The 21,558-nt window shown below is 35.4% G+C and overlaps 1 protein-coding gene and 1 pseudogene across 1 annotated transcript in view; one reads left to right on the top strand and one right to left on the bottom strand.

Annotated features, from left to right (window-relative positions):
* The window catches only part of Blm (BLM RecQ like helicase), a 65,326-nt gene extending 43,978 nt beyond the window's left edge, over nt 1-21,348 (bottom strand). Inside the window, exons 1-8 of the mRNA XM_076849423.1 lie at nt 21,251-21,348; nt 19,047-19,750; nt 16,341-16,503; nt 11,569-11,696; nt 7,704-7,836; nt 6,547-7,193; nt 4,010-4,201; nt 572-690 (exon numbers count right to left, since the gene is read on the bottom strand). Of these exons, the coding sequence (XP_076705538.1) occupies nt 572-690; nt 4,010-4,201; nt 6,547-7,193; nt 7,704-7,836; nt 11,569-11,696; nt 16,341-16,503; nt 19,047-19,750; nt 21,251-21,348 (2,184 nt within the window). The remainder of the gene's footprint in view (nt 1-571; nt 691-4,009; nt 4,202-6,546; nt 7,194-7,703; nt 7,837-11,568; nt 11,697-16,340; nt 16,504-19,046; nt 19,751-21,250) is intronic.
* LOC143396228 (small nucleolar RNA U3) lies at nt 725-802 on the top strand (annotated as a pseudogene).
* Nucleotides 21,349-21,558: the final 210 nt, after the last annotated feature.

The raw sequence follows: 21,558 nt of genomic DNA, 5'->3' as shown, positions 1-21,558 counted from the left end.
GCTCTACTGCTGAGCCCCAGCCTCAGCCCCAGCCCTGCTTATTACCTTTTCTTTGATTTACTTTTCACATTTGTAAATAAGATAAATATGAATTTAGTGTCCAAGAGATTTGAGTCCTATGTATGGGTATATTAATACGAAGAATATAGTAGAATGTAGTCATATATTTCCGTCAACTGAGCCCTGAAGAAAAAGGATATATGTATATGGGCATGCACATATGCATGCACTTCAAGACACACTGGAAAGAGAACCATGCTGATCCAGCCACCATAAAAAGAGAAATCTCTTTATATTAGTAAAAAAAATATATATATATATATATATATATATACTAGAAAATATAGACTAAAAGCTCTTACTAAAATAATTCTCATAAAAGAATAAAAGATTGAATTACACACCATTATCTGTATCAGAATTTTCAAATGCTTGTGTTTAACTGTACAACTTAACTGTTATGCTTTATTATTACAATTCATGAATTATTTAATAAAAAAGTTATCTAGTACACTGAAACGTAATTCAGTAGAAGGTACACTTTTATTAGTATTCGTATGTTATAACTTACATCCAAGGAAGTCAGCTTTTGGACTTGATCTATTATTAGTGATCTCAAGGGAGAAATGACAATAGTGACTCCTGGAGAAACACAGGCAGGCAGCTGGTAACACAAACTTTTACCACCTCCTAAAAGAGAAACGAAAAAAAAAAATTTGTCAGCAAGACCATACTTTCAGGGGTCATTTCTATAGTTTGTTACTGGAGAAGTTTTTCTGATCATGTACAGTACCAATAAAATACATCCTATGCCATCATGCTACATATACATTGTTTTATAAAGTGTTTTAATATAAAAAACATCTGTCAGCTTTTATCTTGAGAGAATGAAGGTAAAAGTTATAAGGGAAACCACATATAATAATCAAAATAGTTGATAGGATATCAAGTGATATTGTTCATGGTCCAATTTGCTATACCCCTGAGCCAAACTATTCAAGCAGTTAATTAATTAATTAATTTTGGTGCTGGGACTGAACCCAGGGATGCTTTACCACTGAGCCACATCCTCATCCCTTTTTGTTTTTCTATTTGGAGACAGAGTCTCATTAAGTTGCTTAAGGCCTCGCTCAGTTGCTGAGGCTGGCTTTGAATGAGCAATTTAAATAAAGCATAAAAATGTCTTTTAGGACTTTTTATACGCAACAGCAAAAGCATGAATCAGGGCAAAAATACTTAAATACAATGGAATTACTTAAAAGGTCTACCTGGGACACTTAAACATAGCAAGTTTTTTTTATTTCTAACAATCTAAGAGATCTCTAAAAACTATGATCCTAGGATTAAATAATTTCTTCTTAATTTATTTATTAAACATTTTTTAGTTACAGATGGATATAAAAACTTCATATTTATTTATTTATCTATCTATCTATCGTGATGCTGAGGATCGAACTCAGTGCCCCACATGTGCTAGGCAGGCTGAGCCACAACCCCACCCCCATAAAATTTATTTATTTATTTTTAACACACACACACATTTAATTGTAGTTCGATATGATACCTTTATTTTATTTATTTATTTTTATGTAGTGCTGAAGATTGAACCCAGAGCCCCACATATGCTAGGCGAGTGCTCTACCACTAAGCCACAATCCCCACCTCTAAAATTTATTTTTTAAGAACTAGAATATAATAAAATATACAAAACTGAAAATCAAAAACACATTGATCAGTATGTCTCTATGATCCAGAAGTCAGTTTCAAGATCTCAGCTTTTTAAAATCATTATGGGCCTTTTGACACTGACTGTCATAGCTTGAACTCCCAGTACTCTCATCAGTAAGAATAGTCCCAATCTCCCTTTGAAATAAAATAAAAGGAGAAACTACATTTGTAGGTATGAGCAGAAGATGAAAAGAAATTTCAAAAGACCAAGACAATTGTTGCTATGTAACTCTCATTCAAATCAACAGGACAGTAAACCAAATTATTTGTTTGTTTTTGCTTGCTGTGCTGGAGATTATGATAACAAGGCACCTGCCCTAGGCAAGCATTCCAGCCCAAAGTACACATTTCAAGCTGACTAAAATGATTACGTAGCAATTAATTTTCAATTTTACCTATCTACTAACGGCAGAGGCTGGAGCTAGGCAGTTTTAGGACCTTAGCTTTTTTCAAACTATATATTATATTTCTTCTTTTCCATATGAATTTCATTTTGGTATATATGTAGAAATGTCAAGGAAACAAAAGGATACTGAGAATAAAGAGACCTGCTTATTATTTATTAATAATCATAGTTGTATGTGTGTTCATAGTTGTAGGACTATGAAATGCTATTTAATCTTACTTGTCCTCCCTCAATTTTATCAAGTGTAAAATGTACTAGATCAGTACTTAAACTATTTTTGTCTAAAAGAAACCTTATCTGAAATGTGTGTGTGTGTGCGCGTGCGCGTTTGTGTGCACATGTACATGTAAGCGAAGAAGTTGAAATTAAGGAAGGACCTTAATTTACTTTTTTTTTTTTTGCAGTGCTAAAGGGCCAACCCAGGACCTTGCATGTGCTAGGCAAGCATTCCTCCACTGAGCTACACCTTCAGTCCACTGAGAGGACTTAAAAAACATCCCCTTAAAACCTTAAAGGACCATAAAAACCTTTGAGAATCAGTGACTTATACCAGGGTACTTTCCAGTAATAGAGTTTTTGTTTTTTTTTTTAAATATTTATTTTTTAGTTCTCAGCGGACACAACATCTTTGTTTGAATGTGGTGCTGAGGATCGAACCTGGGCCGCATGCATGCCAGGCGAGCGCGCTACCGCTTGAGCCACATCCCCAGCCCTCCAGTAATAGAGTTTTCAAGTACTAAATTAAGAGTAAATAGAAGGTAGAGTGACAACATGTTAATAAAATTTGAAATGCTGATTACTAAGCTTATATCACTTAAATTTCATAAAACAAGGCAAGCAAAAAACAGAGGACTACAAGTAGGGACTGAAACTCCAAATTCTCCCTACTTCCTAACCGAACACTTTATTTCATATTCTTATATATATGGCTATAAATCATAGGACAGCTGTTATAGCTTTACTAACATAACGAAAAGTCTTGGACTTTTCAAAACTGGAGCCAAGAAAAAACAGCATTCAACGCTTTACATTTAATCTTCATGACACTGTGAAGCAAGAACTTTATTATTTATCCCTATGGATACAAAGGAAATGGGTAAAGGGGGTGAAGTGTCTTGCCCATGGTCATGCTGTTCATAAGCAAGAGCTACACTTTAATCCCAGGCTACTATACCAAACCTGATGAAATAAACTCCCAAATGGTTCTGATTTTTTTTTTTTTTTTTTAGTTGTAGATGAACATAATATCTTTATTTTGTTTATTTTTTGTGGTGCTCAGGATTGAACCCAGTGACTCACACGTGCTAAGCAGGCAAGTGCTCTACAACTGAGCCACAACCCCAGCCCTAGTTCTGGTATTTGATGGTGATTTTTTTTTTTTGGTTCACTTTTCAAGTCTTATTTAGATTAGAAAAAAAGAAAAATTCTAGATCAAGTCAAATACAATAAATTTTAAGTTAAAAATGGTGACACAAGCGTATAATCCCAGTGATTTGGGAGGCTGAGGCAGGAGAACTGCAAGTTCAAGACTAGCTTGGGCAACTTAGTGAGATCCTGTCTTAATCAATCAATCAATAGAAAAAAAAAAATAAAAAGGGCTGGGGATGTAGCTAAGTGTTAGAGCACTCCTGGGTTCAATCTCCAGCACCCATCCTCCTACTCAGAAAGAAAAAAGATCTTAAAGAGCTATAAACTTTATCCTGTCAACAACTAGAATAGATAGGAGGTGAAACACTTTCTTACTATGGCATGGGAGGTTTAAGAGGTCCCTGAACGATAGAAATACTGTGTAGGTGTTCTTTTTATTTCTATTAAAGGGCTTTCATTTAACATCTGCCAATGGATTCCTGCCAATTTATATCTAAAAATACATACCAGTGGGCATTAGGATAAAGCAGTCTTCACCAAGCAGTGTAGCATTGATCGCCTCTAGCTGATTAGTTCTAAAATTATGCAGGCCAAATTTTTTATGAAAAATCTTCATCATTTCTTTTGTATGAGAAAAACTGAGACCTTGGAAACGCTCGTGTTTCAGATTTGTAGATGCTAAATTCTGCGCCAAGTTGTCTAGAAAAACAATGTTAAGAAAAATCAGTGCATTCAGGTAATAACAGTTTTAGCATTTACCATTCCCCCTGCAGGATCACTGTGCACCTAGTTCTGTCCAGCACACCTTAACTGTTCACATGGTTTCCTTTCCAAAGAGTGTGAGAAAATCCCCTGACACCTCCGGGTGCTCCCTGGTGCTTTTTTTTTTTTTTTGGTACTGAGGATTTAACTGAGGGGTGCTTTACCAGTGAGCCACATCCCTAGCCCTCTTTTTTTGTTTTATTTTTAATTTTTAAAAATAATTTTTAGTTGTTGATGTATCTTTATTTTTTATTTTATTTATTTATATGTGGTGCAAAGGATTGAACCCAGTGCCTCATGCATGCTAGGCAAGTGCTTTGCCACTGAGCCACAACCCCAGCCCTGTTATGTTTTATTTTGAGACAGGGTCTCATTGAGTTGCTTAGGGCCTCTCTAAGTTGCTGAGGCTGGCTTTGAACTTGTGATCCTCTTGCCTCAGCCTCCCAAATCCTTGGGATTACAGGTATATGCTACCACACCTGGCTTTCAGAAAATTCTTAAGGGAACAAATCAATTATTTTATTGACTTCTACAGTGTCTATCCCTACTATTTATTCTCTTTCTCTTCTTTCTTGACCTTTAAGGTAATCATGAGTTTTCCTCTTGCTTCATTTTTGTGTTTTGTGGTCCTGGGGCTTAAACCCAGAGGTCATGTACACTAGGCTAACACTCTACCACTGAGCTACATTGCCAGTCCTTCAGCATGTTAGGCCACTCTCTTCAACTGAGTTATATACCTTGAGCCCCTCTACTGGATTTGCATTCCCTTTTCGGACTCTAATTTCTCTTCTTATCTCTTAAATTTGGAAGGCTTCCAGGTACCTGGAATTTTCCTAGTCCTGTGATCTTAAACATAACCTACATGCATAGAAAATGCCTGGATGTCTTCTGATACCTTACTAAGTTCCTATCCTGCACACATCTCCACTCATCTGCAAGACATTTCTACCTGAACGACTTAACAACACTTTAAGGTCAACCAATCTTAAAAATAGCCGTCCTCAGCTTTTCTCCAACCTGACTCTGCTTCCTGATTCCCCTATTTCTGTGAATGGTGTCATAGTTTTCTCAGTCACTTCAGTCTTGAGGGTCTGAAACCTCAGAGTCATCTGAACTTCTCAGATTCTTCTTTCACAACGTCTCTCACATCCAGTCCTGGCTCTTCATCCTCTCTGTGGCAACTCTGGCTCAGTAGTGAACAAAGGTTCTCATGCCAGCTCTGGCAGCTACCCTCACCCCAACACTCAACTGTCTCAAAGATGATTGCAAACACCAAGTATGACACATTCTAACATACCAAAATAAATCCATTAATGACTATTTTAAAGGTCAATGGCGTAACTGCAAGTACAACCTCCGAGTATTAAGTCATCAATGGCAAAAATAGGAAAGCTGTAGTTTATAAAACTCTGCCCATGTATACTTGGTTCAGTTAAAAAGCACTATGTAATAACTTTACAGGGCTGATGTAAAGTTTTAAAATTAATTTTGGCTTTATTCTGGATCTTTAAAGTGGCTAAATTCACTCCTCCAAAAACTCATTAAACTGTTAGCTCCAAGAGGGGAGGAAATATTTGTTATCTATCTTTAGAGTATTACCAGACCCAGCACAGTACATGGCACATTGTGAGCACTTAACACGTATTTGTTGAATGAATGAATGAATGAAAAAGATTCTAGGCTGAAAGTAATCTGATGGCTTTAAGAAATTTCTGTGGGGGGATAGGAAGGATAGTAGAATGAAACAGACATTATTATTACTATGTGTATATATGTGACTGCATGACCAATATGATTCTGCAACCTGTACACTCAGAAAAATGAGAAATTATATACCATCTGATTCAAATGTATGATATGTCAAGGTCATTATACTGTCATGTGTAACTAATTAAAACAAATAAAAAATTAAGATACACATACATTTTAACATATAAATTTTTTCTTTATGCCCATAAAACTTGACCTTCATGATGAGCTTTATTGTTTTAGGGACTAAAGATGTTAATTTAAAGGCAAAGCACATTTGTAAATGATTTTGGGGCTTTACTACAATAGGTTATAATTATACATTTTATAAAACTACAGCTGCTACAGAGACAAAAGAGCATCTTGCTTTTGAAATTTCGATTTGTAATGCATATTATCAGTAGAAATTTGCATAGAAACAATGTAGTTTTCAGGCAATGATGACTTTTGCTATGTTTTTTCTTATACAATTCCTATTTTGGACAGTTTTGTTTTCCTATAATATTTAAGCATTCAATTTATTTTAAACTTACCAGTGTGATTCTGAATTGATTCTGAAAAGCTTTTATTTTGAGCAGTAGATGCCCCTGAAAGACAGTTTGTCTTGGCTGAAGAAATCTTCTCTGATACTGATTTAATTGGTCTACCTTCCTTGATAGGGTGATAGGCAGCTGTGGAGGATTTGCTGGCTGTTAAATTATGCATTATATTTTCCCAGTCCTCATCATCATCAAAGTCATCTATGTCAAAATTATCAATATCATAGGAAGCCTGGATTTCTCCTTCTAAGTCATTTTTTGAAGCAATGTTTTTATTCTGATTTTTTATAGCCGTGCTTGTAAGAACATTTCTTTCATTTCTTTTTTCTATCCTTGGTGTTTCAGCCCAGTTGCCACTTACAAAGGACTTCTGTAAATGGGAAGTGAATAACGGTCTTTCAAAGAGATTCTTCAAGGTGTCTGAGGATTCTGTCTTCTCTGGGGTAGTGGTCAGTAAACATTTCCCAGTGGAAAGAGAATTTGAGGGAAGGTGTGGAAAATTTAACTCCTTAACAGAATCCCCCCTTGGGCAGAAATCACCCTCCACTGGGTTATCAACTGAAGCAGGCCTGTGTCTCCACACTGAACCAAAAAGACTGACATCATTTCCATTAAAATCTGCTTCAGCTAGGAGTTTCCTTCTGAAGAGAGAAAAGAAAACAACCCATTCAATGTAAGTAGTTTACTATGGTAGGTCACAAAATAATTTTTAGTTTTCAACCCAAACAGAAATTGTGGCAAAATATCTCATTTTTCCCAGTCTCAAAAATTTGAATACAAATGCAAAAGGAATAGTTTGAAAAGCAAACAAATTTAAAACACAGAAATATGACAATTATTCTTATGTAATTCCCAGGTCAGAAAGGCTGGCCTGGCCCTATCCTTTTTTTTTTTTTTTTTTGGTACTCGGGATTGAACTCAGGGACACTCAATCACATCCCCAGCCCTATGTTTTTTTATTAGAGACAGTGTCTCACTGAGTTGCTTGGTGCCTCACTGTTGCTGAGGCTGGCTTTGAACCTGCAATTCTCTTGTCTCAGCCTCCCAAGCCACTTGGATTACAGGCATGTGCCACTGCACCCGGCTTTTTTTTTTTTGATGAGTAGTGGAAATGAATTTGGTATTTTTCAGAATGAGAAAAATCAAGATACCTTATATTCCTCTGTTGAAGCAGCTCATTCCCACAATTCAAGGCTTTCAGATCATCAACAGGAATCATATCAACTAATTTGCAGATGTGGTCCATCACATGAATAAGCTGCTGCTTTAAATTTATCTGTCTAGCTATAAAACAATTATGTTATTAATATTTTTTCTTAAAAACAATAAAGACTTAAACTTTTAAGTCACACATGTAAAATGTGAAACCATAAACAGCTATATAGTGTTCTAATATCTGCCTGTGAATTGAGATCAGATTATCTCTAATGAGAGCTCATAACTGTTTTCATTTAATTTCATGATAATATTTCTCTTAGGGTAGCAAGGTCATTGGAAGATACAAATGTTTATCAATTCACTATGATTTTTTGATTAATTACACATATAAATGTCATTATATGTAGGTAAGGGCTGGCAGGCAAGAGCCCCACTTGTTTTGGCCTGCCTGATTGGTCCAGGCTTTCCTTGAATGCTCACAGCATGATACCTGGACTTTTTTGGAGGCCTCCTCTGTCCTACTCCTTCAGTGAGCATCTGCTATAAGGTAGCCCAAGGAGAATGAGCTCTGGAAATCTTTCAACTTTCACTGAGAAAGAGGACCTCTTTTCAACAAGCCTGAAATGCTGATGGTGGCCATCTTTGCTACCACCCAGGAAGGACAGACAGCTTGAGAATAAAACCTGCATAAGGGAAAGCAGAAAATAAAGATGAAATGAGATGAGATATGGCTGAGATGGAGAGATGTGACAGAAGAGTGGAGAGAAAAGGCAAGTAAGTGTATGGGAGAAAACATGATGATAATGTTTGGAATTCAACCAGCAAGCTCCATGCGCTTTGTTTTTTAAAAAATAAATTTCAATTTTTTTTATTAAGCCATATAACTAGGAGATAGAATTTCAAAGGAGTTAATGGAAGAAAACAAATAGTCTAGGGTAGCAATAAGAAGCAAAGAAGATGTCTGCTCCACCTCAAGAGCTTGTGATATGTAGGAGGGAAAAAAAATCAGTTTGGGGGCTTTAGGAGAAATGGTATTTTCGGGTACGAGGAAAGAAAGAGATTAAATGTTCAAAGAGAATGAGGCCACAGAGGCTACCACCAACAGCAGGAGCTGTTGGCGAAGGCTTTAAAGGGCAGGAAGGAGAGGAGGAGAGGAAGAGAGAAAAGAACAGGGGAGGACAGAATAGTGTGGGGACAACCATCTGCATGAGAATGATGTGGGAAATTTGGGTTTCTACTGGTGACTGTGAGGAAGTAGGGATGTGAGGTATGAGATGATAAAAGAAGAACTGCTCAATTCCTATGTAACTTTTGTTTTCTATGCAAGGAGAATGTGTACTGGCCTGAAGATAGTGAAAGTCAAGATAGGCTCAAAGATAGACACAAATACCTTCCCAGTTGGGAAAGAGCTCGGTATGCCTGGTGGACACACTACACCTCAGACTACATAGGAAATCCATAAGTAAGATCTCAGAGACCCTGTTGCTGATATAAGAGGCATCTAGTGAATAAGAGTTGATGAAAAATTAAGGCAGACATTATTCTAATTTTCAAAAAAATGTTGAAGGTGATTGTCAAAAGTTACAGGCTGGTGATCTTAACGTAAGTTCAAATAAAATTACATATCTACCTACTCTAGAGCTGATGCCCATCCATTCCCTCTTGCTGCCACAGACCTTGACCTTTTTGGATTAAGACCTTGTCTTCTGCATTCCATGGAAAAGGAAGAAAAATATAATTGGAAGGTAGATATGTAACTAGTTGAACAGGAAGTGGTGATGAATGGCCTAATGTCAACTAAGACAGAGGCCTCTAGTGGCATTCCGTAGGGCTCTGTCCATGCCCCTATCCTAAGAATGATTTTATCAGTGAAACTTAATGATACAGAGACAAACACAGTACAGTGGTTATCAGTGTGAGCTCAAGAGCCTCAAGATTGCTGGGTTCAAATTCCAGCTCTGCTGCTATCTAATTCTGTGAACATATATAATTATTTAACTCTTCTGTACCTTAGATTCCTTACATGTATGATGAAGATAAGAGAACTATCTCCAAGGGCTGGTGTAAGGACTGAATTAGTGCTGAGGAGATCAGATGTTTCAGGAACATCCCTAACAATAAATTCAGAGACCAAAATAAAAGACACGAGCAGACAGAACAGAAAACACTACAAACATGCACATACACAGCCCCCATAAGAAAAAGTTCAGCATCTGTTAAACAAGAGTATTGCGCTTCACAGAAATATTCAGAGAATAAAAATAGCTCTGGGAAGTTGAGCTGATAAAAATGAAAAATTTCATAGAAAAGTTAGATAAAACAGAGAAAATCTCCTAAAAAGTAGAAAAGCAAGAGATGAAAGATAAGGTAATTAATGGATGTCTAACATACAAATAATAGAAATTCTAGGAAGATTCAAAGAGAAGAAAAAGACAATAAAAAATAAATAATACCAGAAAAACTTACAGAATAGAAGTACACAAATTTCTAGAACGAAGTGCCTCTGGCAGCTGGGGACAGTGGCACACACTTATAATCCTAGAGACTCAGAAGGCTGAGGCAGGAGGATCAAGGTCAGACCCAGTAATTTAGCAAAACCTTGTCTCAAAATTAAAAAATAAAACAGATGGATGGGATGTGGGGAAGGAGAAAGTGCTGGGGAGTGATAGTGGCCAAATTACATTGTTGTATTGTGTATGGTGTGTATGATCAAATACCCCATTAGTATATACAACTATTATGTACCAATAAAAAAAATGTGGGGAGAAAAAAGATCTTTTCTCCATCTTTTATCCTATAAAAAGCTAAAAAATAGGTGGGTGCAGTGGAACAGGAGGCTGAGACAGGATTGTGAGTTCAAAGCCAATCTTAGCAAAAGCAAGGCACTAAGCAACTTGGTGAGACCCTGTCTCTAAATAAAATACAAAACAGGGCTGGGGATGTGGCTCAGGGGTCAAGTGCCCCTGAGTTCAATCCCCAGTACCCATCCCCCACCCCCCAAAAAAGTTAAAAGATGAAAATAATAAAAGAAAAGAAAAAGAAAGTGCCTTTGGGAAGAAATTAAGGGTGGAAAAGGGGACTGCTGTTTTTCAACTTATGAACAACTGGATTATTTATACTAGATATTTAATAGAAAAATTTTAAAAAGTAAGGCAGATGTGGAAGTGTACAGTTATAATCCCAGCATTTGGGAGGCTGAGGCAGGAGGATTCCAAGTTCAAGGCCAGTCTCAGCAATTTAGTCAGACTCTGTCACAAAATAATATTTTAAAAAGTTGGGGATGTAGCTCAGTAGTATAACATTTCCTTAGTATATGCAAGGTTCTGGGTTAAAAAAATCCTCAGACCCTACCACATGGCCCCCCGAAAAAAGAGAAACAAACAGAACCCCTCAGAAATAATTGAAGCAAACAAGCAAAAAGTACTACATTTTCATCAAGACCAGGCTCAGAGCACATACAAACAAGGGAGAACCAGGAGAATGAAAGGTCTAGAAATCAATATGTGTAAGAGTTAAAAAGATTCAACAGTATTTTGATTGGGGAGAGGGACTTCTAAGATTCCCTCTGTATTTACCTCACTAGGATTAAAGTTATAGGAAGGTAAATTCTGGAAATGTGAGATGATTTTTTAAACAAGCAGTATTTTCAAGGTAGAGATGAATCTTGTGAAACTATGACCTTATGCATGTTCAAGAAAATGCTAGTTAACCAATGAAGAAGAAGAATTCTATGATATTAGAACAAAAGGCACAAAAAAATTTGCCATTTTAACTATACAGGATGAAAATATAAATCTTAACTTTATAAACAAAAGTAAGTAGCTGAAATATGTGATATGTCTCTAATGCTTTTTGTACCATTGCAGTCTTTATTAGTTTCTGGATTGGGCTCCTGAGTAGTCATCTTCTCTGGTTTTGATAAAACATCTTTTGATGTGCTGAGAACATCCTTCTCTCTGTCAGAGGCATCAAGATCCTTTAACATACTTTAAAAAAAAAAAAAGTTAAACCAATCATACTGTAGACTTGACCAAATAAATGTATTATTTTTCCCCTAACAGTTTTCCTTTTTCTTTTTTGATACTGAAAATTGAACCTAGGGGCATTTAACCACTGAACCACATCCCCAGACCTTTTTAGTTTTTATTTTGAGACAAGGTCTTGCTAAGTTGCTAAAGGTCTCGCTAAATTGCTGAGGCTGGCTTTGAACTTGTGATCCTTCTGCCTCAGCTTCCCAAGCCACTGGGATTACAGGTGTGTACCACCACACCCAGCTATCCTAACATTTTTCTACAACTGGTTAGACAGTATACAACAGATAAGAAAAATTATTTTATATCTCCTCTATTCTAAAGCCTCTTTAGATGTTCCTCAAAGTCTTTCTTATCTGGTCCCAAGATACTTTTCAACTTTTATCTCCAATTATGCCCTTTCAGTAACACCACCAGGCTCCAATCACACTGCACCATTTATATTCCTTACAAATGCTGCATTGTCTATTTTAAGGTTTTTGCCTCTGTTCTTCTCTCAATTTAAAAAAAAAAAAAAAAACCTGCCATGGTAAACACTTTTTCTTTTTAATATTTTTTAATTGTTGATGGACCTTTATTTTTTTTATTTGTTTGTATGTGGTGCTGAGAATTGAACCCAGTGCCTCACGCATGCTAGGCAAGCGCGCTACCAATGAGCCACAACCTCAGCCCAGTGAACTCTTTATACCAAGTAATATCTATTCTCATAGGTCCAGCCCAAGTGTTACTTCTGTTTTCTCCAGCAAGTGGTTACTAACATTTCTCTCTTCTGAGATTCCAAAGCACTTTATCTCGACTTCTTATATAATGCCAATATGTATGTATGTATCTGTTTTTGTATATATAATTATTTCACATAGAATATCCAAAAATATATCAACTATAAGCATGGTCAGTCTAATGGGATAGAAAAATAACAAAATAAATTAGAACTGAGTGTTAAGAAGAGGATACTGTGGAAACCCAAGGAAAGTTAACATTTTTTGAGTTTGAGAAGTTTTTGTTGAGGAGATGGGATCTGAGCAAAACTTCAGACTATGAAGGAAAGATAAAAAAAGAGTATCTGTTCACTTGATATCCAGGAATCAACTGTGTTTTCCTAAAGCAGGATTTCAAAATGCAATTTTCTAACGAAATCAAAACAGTGATGAATAACTTTTTATATTGCTTTTCAAATAACAATATATAATTAAAAAGGTCATATTTTTAGCAGTTCTTTCTTATTGGCCTGACTCATTAGTCTCAATGGAACTCTGGGTTATTACAACAGCATAATTGGAGATAAAACTGAAGGGAGTGGTCTCATGCCTGCAGTCCCAGACACTCTAAGATTAGTCTGGGCAAGAGGATTACTTGAGTTCAGGAATTAAAGGTCAGCCTGGGCAACATAGTAAGACCTTATCTCTTTAAAAGAAAACAAACAGAACTGGAGTTGTGGCTTAGTGGTAGAGTGTTCAACTAGCATGTGTGAGGCCCTGGGTTTGATCCTCAGTACCATATATAAATAACTAAAAAAATATTTTTTAAAAAAAGAAAACAAACAAACAAAAAAAAACATAGCTGAGAAAAGGTAATTTGAGGTCAGAAGATAAAGAATTTCGAGGGCCAGCTAAAGAGGTTTTGAAATAGAGGAGATAATACATGATCCTCTGTACTGTTACACACTGTCCATTCAACCTCAAAATTCAGGTTATAATCAGCATTAAAAAATAAAAGAGGGAAAAAAAGAATGCACATAAAATTTAAATGTATACTGTACCTAAAGTATCATTTGAGGAAATTCTATTTCAGTTTTACAAAATATACAAATATGTATACTAGGTTACAATGGAAAATGTAGAGACAATCAACCTTGCAAATACTCATTTTCCAATTGTTAAAAGTCTTGGTGAAGCTATTTATAGCATTACAACTCAATAAATTACAAAGTCATTAAAAGGACTAAAAATATGTAGCAATATGGAATATGCTTTTAAAATAATCTTTTGTTTTATAAATTTTATTTTAATTTTTAATTAAAATTAAATAAAATAATCAAAATTTTAATTTTAATTAAAAATAAAGTTTAAAAAAGTTTTTTAAACTTTAAAAAGTTGTAAAAAGATTATTTTAAAGCATATTCCATATTGCTACATATTTTTAGTCCTTTTAATGACTTTATTGAGTTTTAATACGATGTGAACTTTTGCTCAGTTTTGTAACTTTCTATACTTCTGTATGAATTTTTATCAGAAAGGAAAAGAGGAGGGAAGTTCTTAGGATTCTTTAGTTTTGTCATCAAATGGTAACCATACAAATTTCTCCCTCCTCTTCAAACATCCCAACACATCTGTTAAAGACAAACCAGGAGAACTAACCTAGGTCATACATAAAACATCTCATTCCTTCCCTAACTAAGATGATATACTACAGGGATCTGTTTCTCACCAAAATATTGATTAAATAATATGGTATATACTCCACTACTCAAATGGACTGAGATTTCAATAGGAGCAAGTTGGTAATAATGTTAATTAGTAATTTATGCTACTGAGCAATTGTGTCACTAATTTGTTAAAATTCAGTGAATGACAAATACAATGGTCAATTCTCTCTTATAGGATAAAGAAAGTAATATATTATATGCTGACTCATTCTCAAATAATGCATTAACTTAGTGTCATTTCAGTCCAGGAGTTCATAAATATATTTTTTTGGAATATAGTTCTCATGTCAAAATCAACTGCATAGCCAGATTACATACATACAAACATATACCTGTAATCCCAGCCTCTTAGGAGGCTGAGGCAGGAGGATTACAAGTTCCAGGCCAGCCTCAGCAATTTATCAAGGCCCTGACATAAAATTAAAAGCAAACAAACTACATAAAATATTTTTGGAGGTTCCATATAATTAGTGAGAATGAGACTTGACATTTAAGAACACTACTAATTGCTGGGTAAGGTGCTATACACCTAAAATCCCAGTGATGAGGCTAAGACAGGAGGATCACAAATTTAAGACCAGGGGGCTGGGATTGTGGCTCAGCGGTAAAGCACGGCCGGGACCTGGGTTAAATCTTCAGCACCACATAAAAATAAAGGCATTGTGTTGTGTCCACCTACACCTTAAAAAGAAAAAAAAAAAAAAAATTAAGGCCTGCCCTGGCAACTTAGTGATAGCCTGCCTCAAAATAAAAAAATAAAAAGGACTGGGAAGCTGGGGTTGTAGCTCAGTGGTAGAGTACTTGCCTAGCACGTGTAAGGCTCTGGATTCGATTCTCAGCACCACATAAAAATAAATAAATAGAATAAAGGTGCTTTGAAGAAAAATTCTGAAAAAAAAAAAAAAAGGACTGGGGATACAGCTCAGTGGTAGCATGCCCTCTGGATTCAATCCTCAGTACCCACTTCCCACGGAAAAAGACTACTAATAACTTACCTGGAGATTTTCTGATGCTTTGGCCTTGTATTTATGATCCTCCTGGGTAAGTGGGATTACCAGTATGTGCCAAGGCACCCAGTTCTTAAAATCACATTTGGTCTTACTTTCTCTTGTTCTTCATGTCCAAACCCAAATCCTTTCAGCTCTACTTTTTATTTTTTTTCATTTTCTTGAGGTATAGTAATAAATTCAGTGGTGCTTTACCACTGAGTTATATCCCTTTATTTATTTATTTATTTTTTTGGAAACAGGGTCTTGTTAAGTTGCTGAGTCTGGCCTCAAACTTGTGATCCTCCTGCCTCAGCCTCTTTAGTTGCTGGGATTACAGATGTGTGGCACTGTGCCTACCTTTTTTAAAAAATATTTTTTTAATGTCAATGGACCTTTATTTTATTTATTTATATGTGGTTCTGAGAACTGAACCCAGTGAGTCACAAAATGCTAGGTACCCTGGTCTCTACCCACTAGATAGCAGCAGCACCACCTCTCCAAAATATCTCCAGATAATAGCATATGTCTCTGGCTGGAGGGGAGGGAAGGAAGATGTAGATTTAGTTTGATATGGCTTTAGCCTTCTGAGTCCTGTTGTCCATGAGTGCTCCTTAGTAACCCTATCTCCCCATGTACTTTTCCAGCACACTATAAATCAACAAAACCATCAGAGTGATATGTGTAGCTTAGTAATCCTGATCTATCTCCCCATGTACTTTTCCAGCACACTGTATAGCTTTACCACAGGATGCTGGTACCATCAGTGTCAGGAATGTGCCCAACCTCCTCTTTTTTAAATATTTTTCAGTTGTAGATGGACACAATACATTTATTTTTTATGTGGTGCTGAGGATCGAAACCAGTGACTCACGTGGTAGGCAAGCACTCTACCACTGACCTACCCAGCCCTATGCCCACTTTTTTGATCTTAGCTTGAGATAAATCAAGCACATTGCAAGTTGGCTGAAAGTCATGTTTGTCCTGACCACAATATGAGCCCTCTTTGACTCAAATGGTAGGGATCCACTGGTCCTGCTGCTCCCTTGATAATGCTTCTGTCATGCTCTGTACAATCCTGGATCTCTCTCTCTCCCTTTGATCTCAAGTAACAAAAAATACATTTATGTAATAATGATAATAAAGCATCCAGAAAGAAACAATGTTTCTGATCATTAGCTAGTTTACCTAAAGCTTTTCAAAGAGGAAGAAGCACCAGAAATAATTTCTTCTTCTGGAGAAGGTGGAACAAAATCTATGTCGTAGTCATCATCATCAAAATCAATATGTGGAAGCTTCTCAGTTGAACGTAATTCAACTTCTTCTACATTTTTCTTCTTTTCACCATTACCTAAGGTAGAACAGTTAATAAACATAGGCTATTTTAATAATTAATGAGACAGAAAGAACTGGGCATGAGCACTTACAAGTGAATGCTTTGGGCAAGTCATAAATAATCACACCACTCTGTACAGGAGTCCTCTCCTTTCACACGGGAATATTTGCTGATTTCTTCATAAATAATTAGTGAGTCACTGGATTAAGTCCAATGAATGCTGGATTGAGGCCAAAGATTTGCTTAGGGATTTTCATGCCTATCTCCAGTTAAATTTTGAAAGCCATGCTTAGTATCAACATTGTCATGTTTCTATTTTTCACTCATATTTAAATAAGGATAATGTGCAGTGAAAAGTCTAATAGCTCAAACACTGTTGCCTTAATAGATAAACTGCCTCTACTTTACCACAGAGCTTTCCTAGTTATTCAAGTATCTTTTAGATTCAAATGCATATCACATTAGTGCTCTCTAATTTACCTATCAGAAAGTGTTCAAACACTTTTTGATAGGTAAACTAGAGAGCACTAATGTGATATGTATTTGAATCTAAAAGATACTTATTCTCTTTTGTTTTACTTGTTATTACTTTTCAGTTCTCTCTTACCCTACAGCAACCTTGATGAGATTGATATAAAAGAAATTTTACTCTTGGTGAATGGTACACCAGTAGCTCTAGCTACTAGGGAGGTTAAGACAGAAGAGTTAAGTCTAGGAGTTTTGGGGTCAGTCTGGGCAACATAGCAGGACCTTTCTCTTTAAAAAGTTATTTTTTAAAGTCTAATATTTATAACCATATCATAAGGTGGCTTACTTCCATGGTTAATCTTAGGACATTTTGGACATCAAATAACTAAGACCTATCCAGAAAATACTTTGAACGTAATTTATAATATAGCCACATATCACATGATGTTTTGTTCAACAACAGACCACACACAGGATAGTGGTCCTGTAAGATTAAAATGGGATATATTGTGTAATGGTGCAACTTATTACTCATGTTTATGACGATGAATACTATGCATTATATTTGATGTAATGATAGTAAACAAACATCTGTTACTGGTTAATGTGTTTACTATGTTATACTTTTTTTTTTTTTTTTTTTTGAGACAAGTTTTCACTAAATACTGGACTCAAACTTATAATCCTCCTGCCTTAGTCTCCTCAGTAGCTGGGATTTCAGGTGTGCATCACTGTGCCCAGCCTACTATACTATTCTTTTTATTGTTATTTTAGAGTGTATGCTCTCTACTTATTCTATTTGTGTTACTGTCCCTGAATACCTTCCAGTGAGACAAGAAACGCAAGTAGAAGACGTAAGTTACTATGTATTTGCACCTCAGTTATCAACAAATGTTTAAAAAGTAAAAAGAAAGCTTACAGAGTAAGGATAAAGCAAAGAAAACATTTATGTACAACTATACTATGTGCTTATGTTTTAAGTGTGACTACAAGAGTCAAAAAGTTAAGAAATTAAGTTAATAAAGTAAAATATTAGTGTGCTAAGATTAACTTATTATTGAAGAAAAAAATTTAAATAAATTTAGTGAAACCCAAGAGTATAGAATTTATAAAGTCAATGATACTATAATGTCCCAAGCCTTTATAATCACTAGCCACTTAGTGACTCACCCAGAGCATTGTCAGGCTTATAAGCTCCATTCATGTTAAGTGTTCTATATAATACCTGCTTTTTTTTCTTTAAATCTTCTAGATCATATTTTATAACGTTTTCTATATTTTATATATTTTTAGATACATAGATATTTAGCACTGTAGTTACAATTATCTATAGTAGTCAGTCCAGTAGCATGCTGTACAGATTTGTGCCTAGGAGCCACAGCTACACCTAGGTGTGTATAAGGCTGTACCTTGGGTTTATGGAAGTATCCTCTGTGATGTTTGCATAACAATGAAATGGTCTAATATCACATTTCTTAGAATATATTGTCATTAAGTGGGCCTGGCTATACTTCAGTAGCATGATTAGATCATATTATACATCAATATTTGGTGTATAATTTATGGTAACAAGCCCTTAAGGAATTATATAGTAGGAAGGCTTAATCTCACTTTCCAGTTCTATCAGTAACTAGCCATTTTAACCTTGGTGGACCTTATTTTCTTCATATATAAAATCACAGACCTGTCGACAGTATTAATATGAAAATCATATTAGCAGAATAAAACTTTCTAATTCATCAGTATGTCCTACCTCAAGAATGTAGCCAACAGATTATTCAACAAGCATCTCACTAGGTCCTAAAGTCCTTAAGGATAAAAGCTCTATCTGTTCTTACTAGTATTCCCAATGCTTAGCTTTTTTTTTTTTTTTTTTAAATGTTTATTTTTTAGTTGTAGTTGAACACAATACTTTTATTTTATTTATTTATTTTTATATGGTGCTGAGGACCAAACCCAGGGCCTTGCATGTGTTAGGTGAGCACTTTACAGCTGGGCCACAACCCAATCCCTCCCCAATGCTTAGCTTTAAATTAAAAAAAAAAAAAAAAAAAGTCAATGTAAGTATAAATTGATAAAATAACTTTTACCTCTTTCATCTCCCAAATGAGTTTTCAAAGAGTAACTTTCCTGAGTATTGTCATTTATAAGCGTTTCAGAAACAGGGTCATCATCGATGCAGATCACACCACTACTTAACCATTCCGAGTCATCCTTCTGGTCCTTAGCCGAATCAATTTGCTGGCTTTCAGAGGATGAGGGAGTCAAATCAGTTTTTACTGTATTTGTTTTATGAGGCTGTGGTTTTATAAAGTTTCTCTTAGCCTTTTTTGATTTCTGAGCAGTGCTTACTCTAACAAAGTGATTTTCGGGTGGTGTAGAAAATGTTTTTGAAGTATCAAAGTCATCCATATCATCCCAATCATTCATAACGCTGAAAGAATCTGGTGAAGAACTAAATTCTAATTTCTTGAAAACAGCATTGCAGGGGGTCTTTATTGCTGGTGTGTTTTGGGTAGTATATAAAACTTCCTGTGGAATCTGCAACATATTAGGCAATAATGATTTTGAATTAGTAGGCTTGGTTTGCTGTCCTGCTGGAACATTTTTAAAGAAGTCATTGATCGTGGTCTGCTGATTTGGGTTGTGGGACAGAGATTCATTGAAGGAAAAGGCCTCTGACACATTCACGTCTTTATCACTTAACACAGGTGTTTTTGCTACGGACACACTAGTTACAGAAGCTACAGATGCATCATTATCTGAAGACGATTTCTTCTTAAAAGTAAAACCCCTGAAAAATAATGGAAAAAAACGGATTAGATAAATTCATTGGTTGGTGGTGCTGGGGACTGAACCAGGGCTTCTTATATGCTAGCAGGCTTTCTACAACTAAGCTACACCCCCAACCCCCAGATGAATTCATTTTAACAAACCCCACTCACACAACAATAGTCTTTTTTTTTTTTACTAATTCATGACAAGTTATATTAATTGCATTACAAGTAGGCAAAAAATTTATTTCCCTCTGTAATTTTAAAATTTATTAGACAACAAGTTATAATTCGTATGCTTTGATTCTTCTCATTCAGGGGCTAATTATTTGGTTTTGAGAGTCCCCAGGCCATTTCCACACTCTATTCTTGGGCTACTAGCCCTAGCACCTCCAAAAGGAAGGAATAACATTTGTGTAAAGAGAACCAAATGTAGCTACCTTTTGCTACTCTGATAAAAATTTTGAGGGAAAAAGAATTATAAATTACTAGCTCTGATGAGATCTGAAGGAGAAATAAAGGAGGCAGGAATCCTGAATATCTACTAGGTTTAATGGCATGAAAGTCTTGGCTTTAAAGCCAAGCACCCAGAACAGTGTCTGAAAATGGTAAAGGCACAGCATATACATAATACAAATTATTGTTAGTTATCATTAGGAGTGTAGATTATAGCTTACAAAACTGAAGAGATGTAGTTTCATTATACATTCTTTTGGAAAGGAAAAGAAATTATATTAAAATATTATATATACCTATCACAAATTCACATAAAAAAATTCATTATTTCTTTACTGAAAAAGTATAATGTGCCAGGAACTCTGTAAAGGTGCTGCACAATTATTACTTGATACTGGTAAATAAATGCTACCATTAACTTGCAAAATGGAAAAATCATTGAACCTCTCAGCTTCATTTCCTCATATGCACAATTAAGAAATTGAGGCTGGGGTTGTGGCTCAGTGGTAAAGTGCTCCCCTAACATGCACGAGGCACTGGGTTCGATTCTCAGTACCACATAAGTATAAAATAAAGATATTGTGTCCACCTAAAGCTAAAAAATAAATATTAAAAACAAAAAAAAAGAAATTGAAGTGCTAGGGTTGTAGCTTAGTGGTAGAGCACTAGCCTCGCAGTGTTAGGCACTGGATTTGATCCTCAGCACCAAATATAAAATAAATAAATAAATAAACAAAATAAAGGTATTGTGTCCATCTATAACTAAAAAAAGAATTCTTAAAAAAAATTGAAAAACGAGATCTTACTTGGTAAGACTCGATGAGGGAAGGGGGATAGGAAGGACAGCAGAATAAAATAGATATTATTATTGCTGTATGTATATAGGTGACTGTATGACCAATGTGATTCTGCAACCTGTACAATCAGAAAAATGAGAAATTATATCCCATTTGATTCAAATGTATGAATTGTCAAGATCATTGTACTGTCATGTGTAACCAATTAAAAAAAAAAAAGACACGATGAATTAGTGCCTATGACAGAAAAATAACCAAAATACTTACGAAGACTTGGGTTTTGAAAGACTTAATTTACTATTAAGTTTTCTAGCTGAGTGACGCTCTAGTTGCTCCTGTAGATTATTTAGAGGGACAGCAGCCATGATCCTAAATGGTGAGGGGGAAAAAATGTCAGTGAAGTTAGGAATTTTACATTAATCATGATATTTATCAAGAGGAATGTCTTGATTCAAAAAGGCATTGTTCCACCTATACCCAGAGTAATGACTTTTTTTTTTTTTTTTTTGGTCAACAATGTTTTGATATTTACATTTGGTGACACTTGAAATATATAATCTTTAATCAACTTGAAA

This window comes from Callospermophilus lateralis, chromosome 3 (assembly GCF_048772815.1).
Source record: "Callospermophilus lateralis isolate mCalLat2 chromosome 3, mCalLat2.hap1, whole genome shotgun sequence".
NCBI classification, from domain to species: Eukaryota; Metazoa; Chordata; class Mammalia; order Rodentia; family Sciuridae; genus Callospermophilus; species Callospermophilus lateralis.
This window is presented reverse-complemented; position numbering and strand designations above follow the sequence as displayed.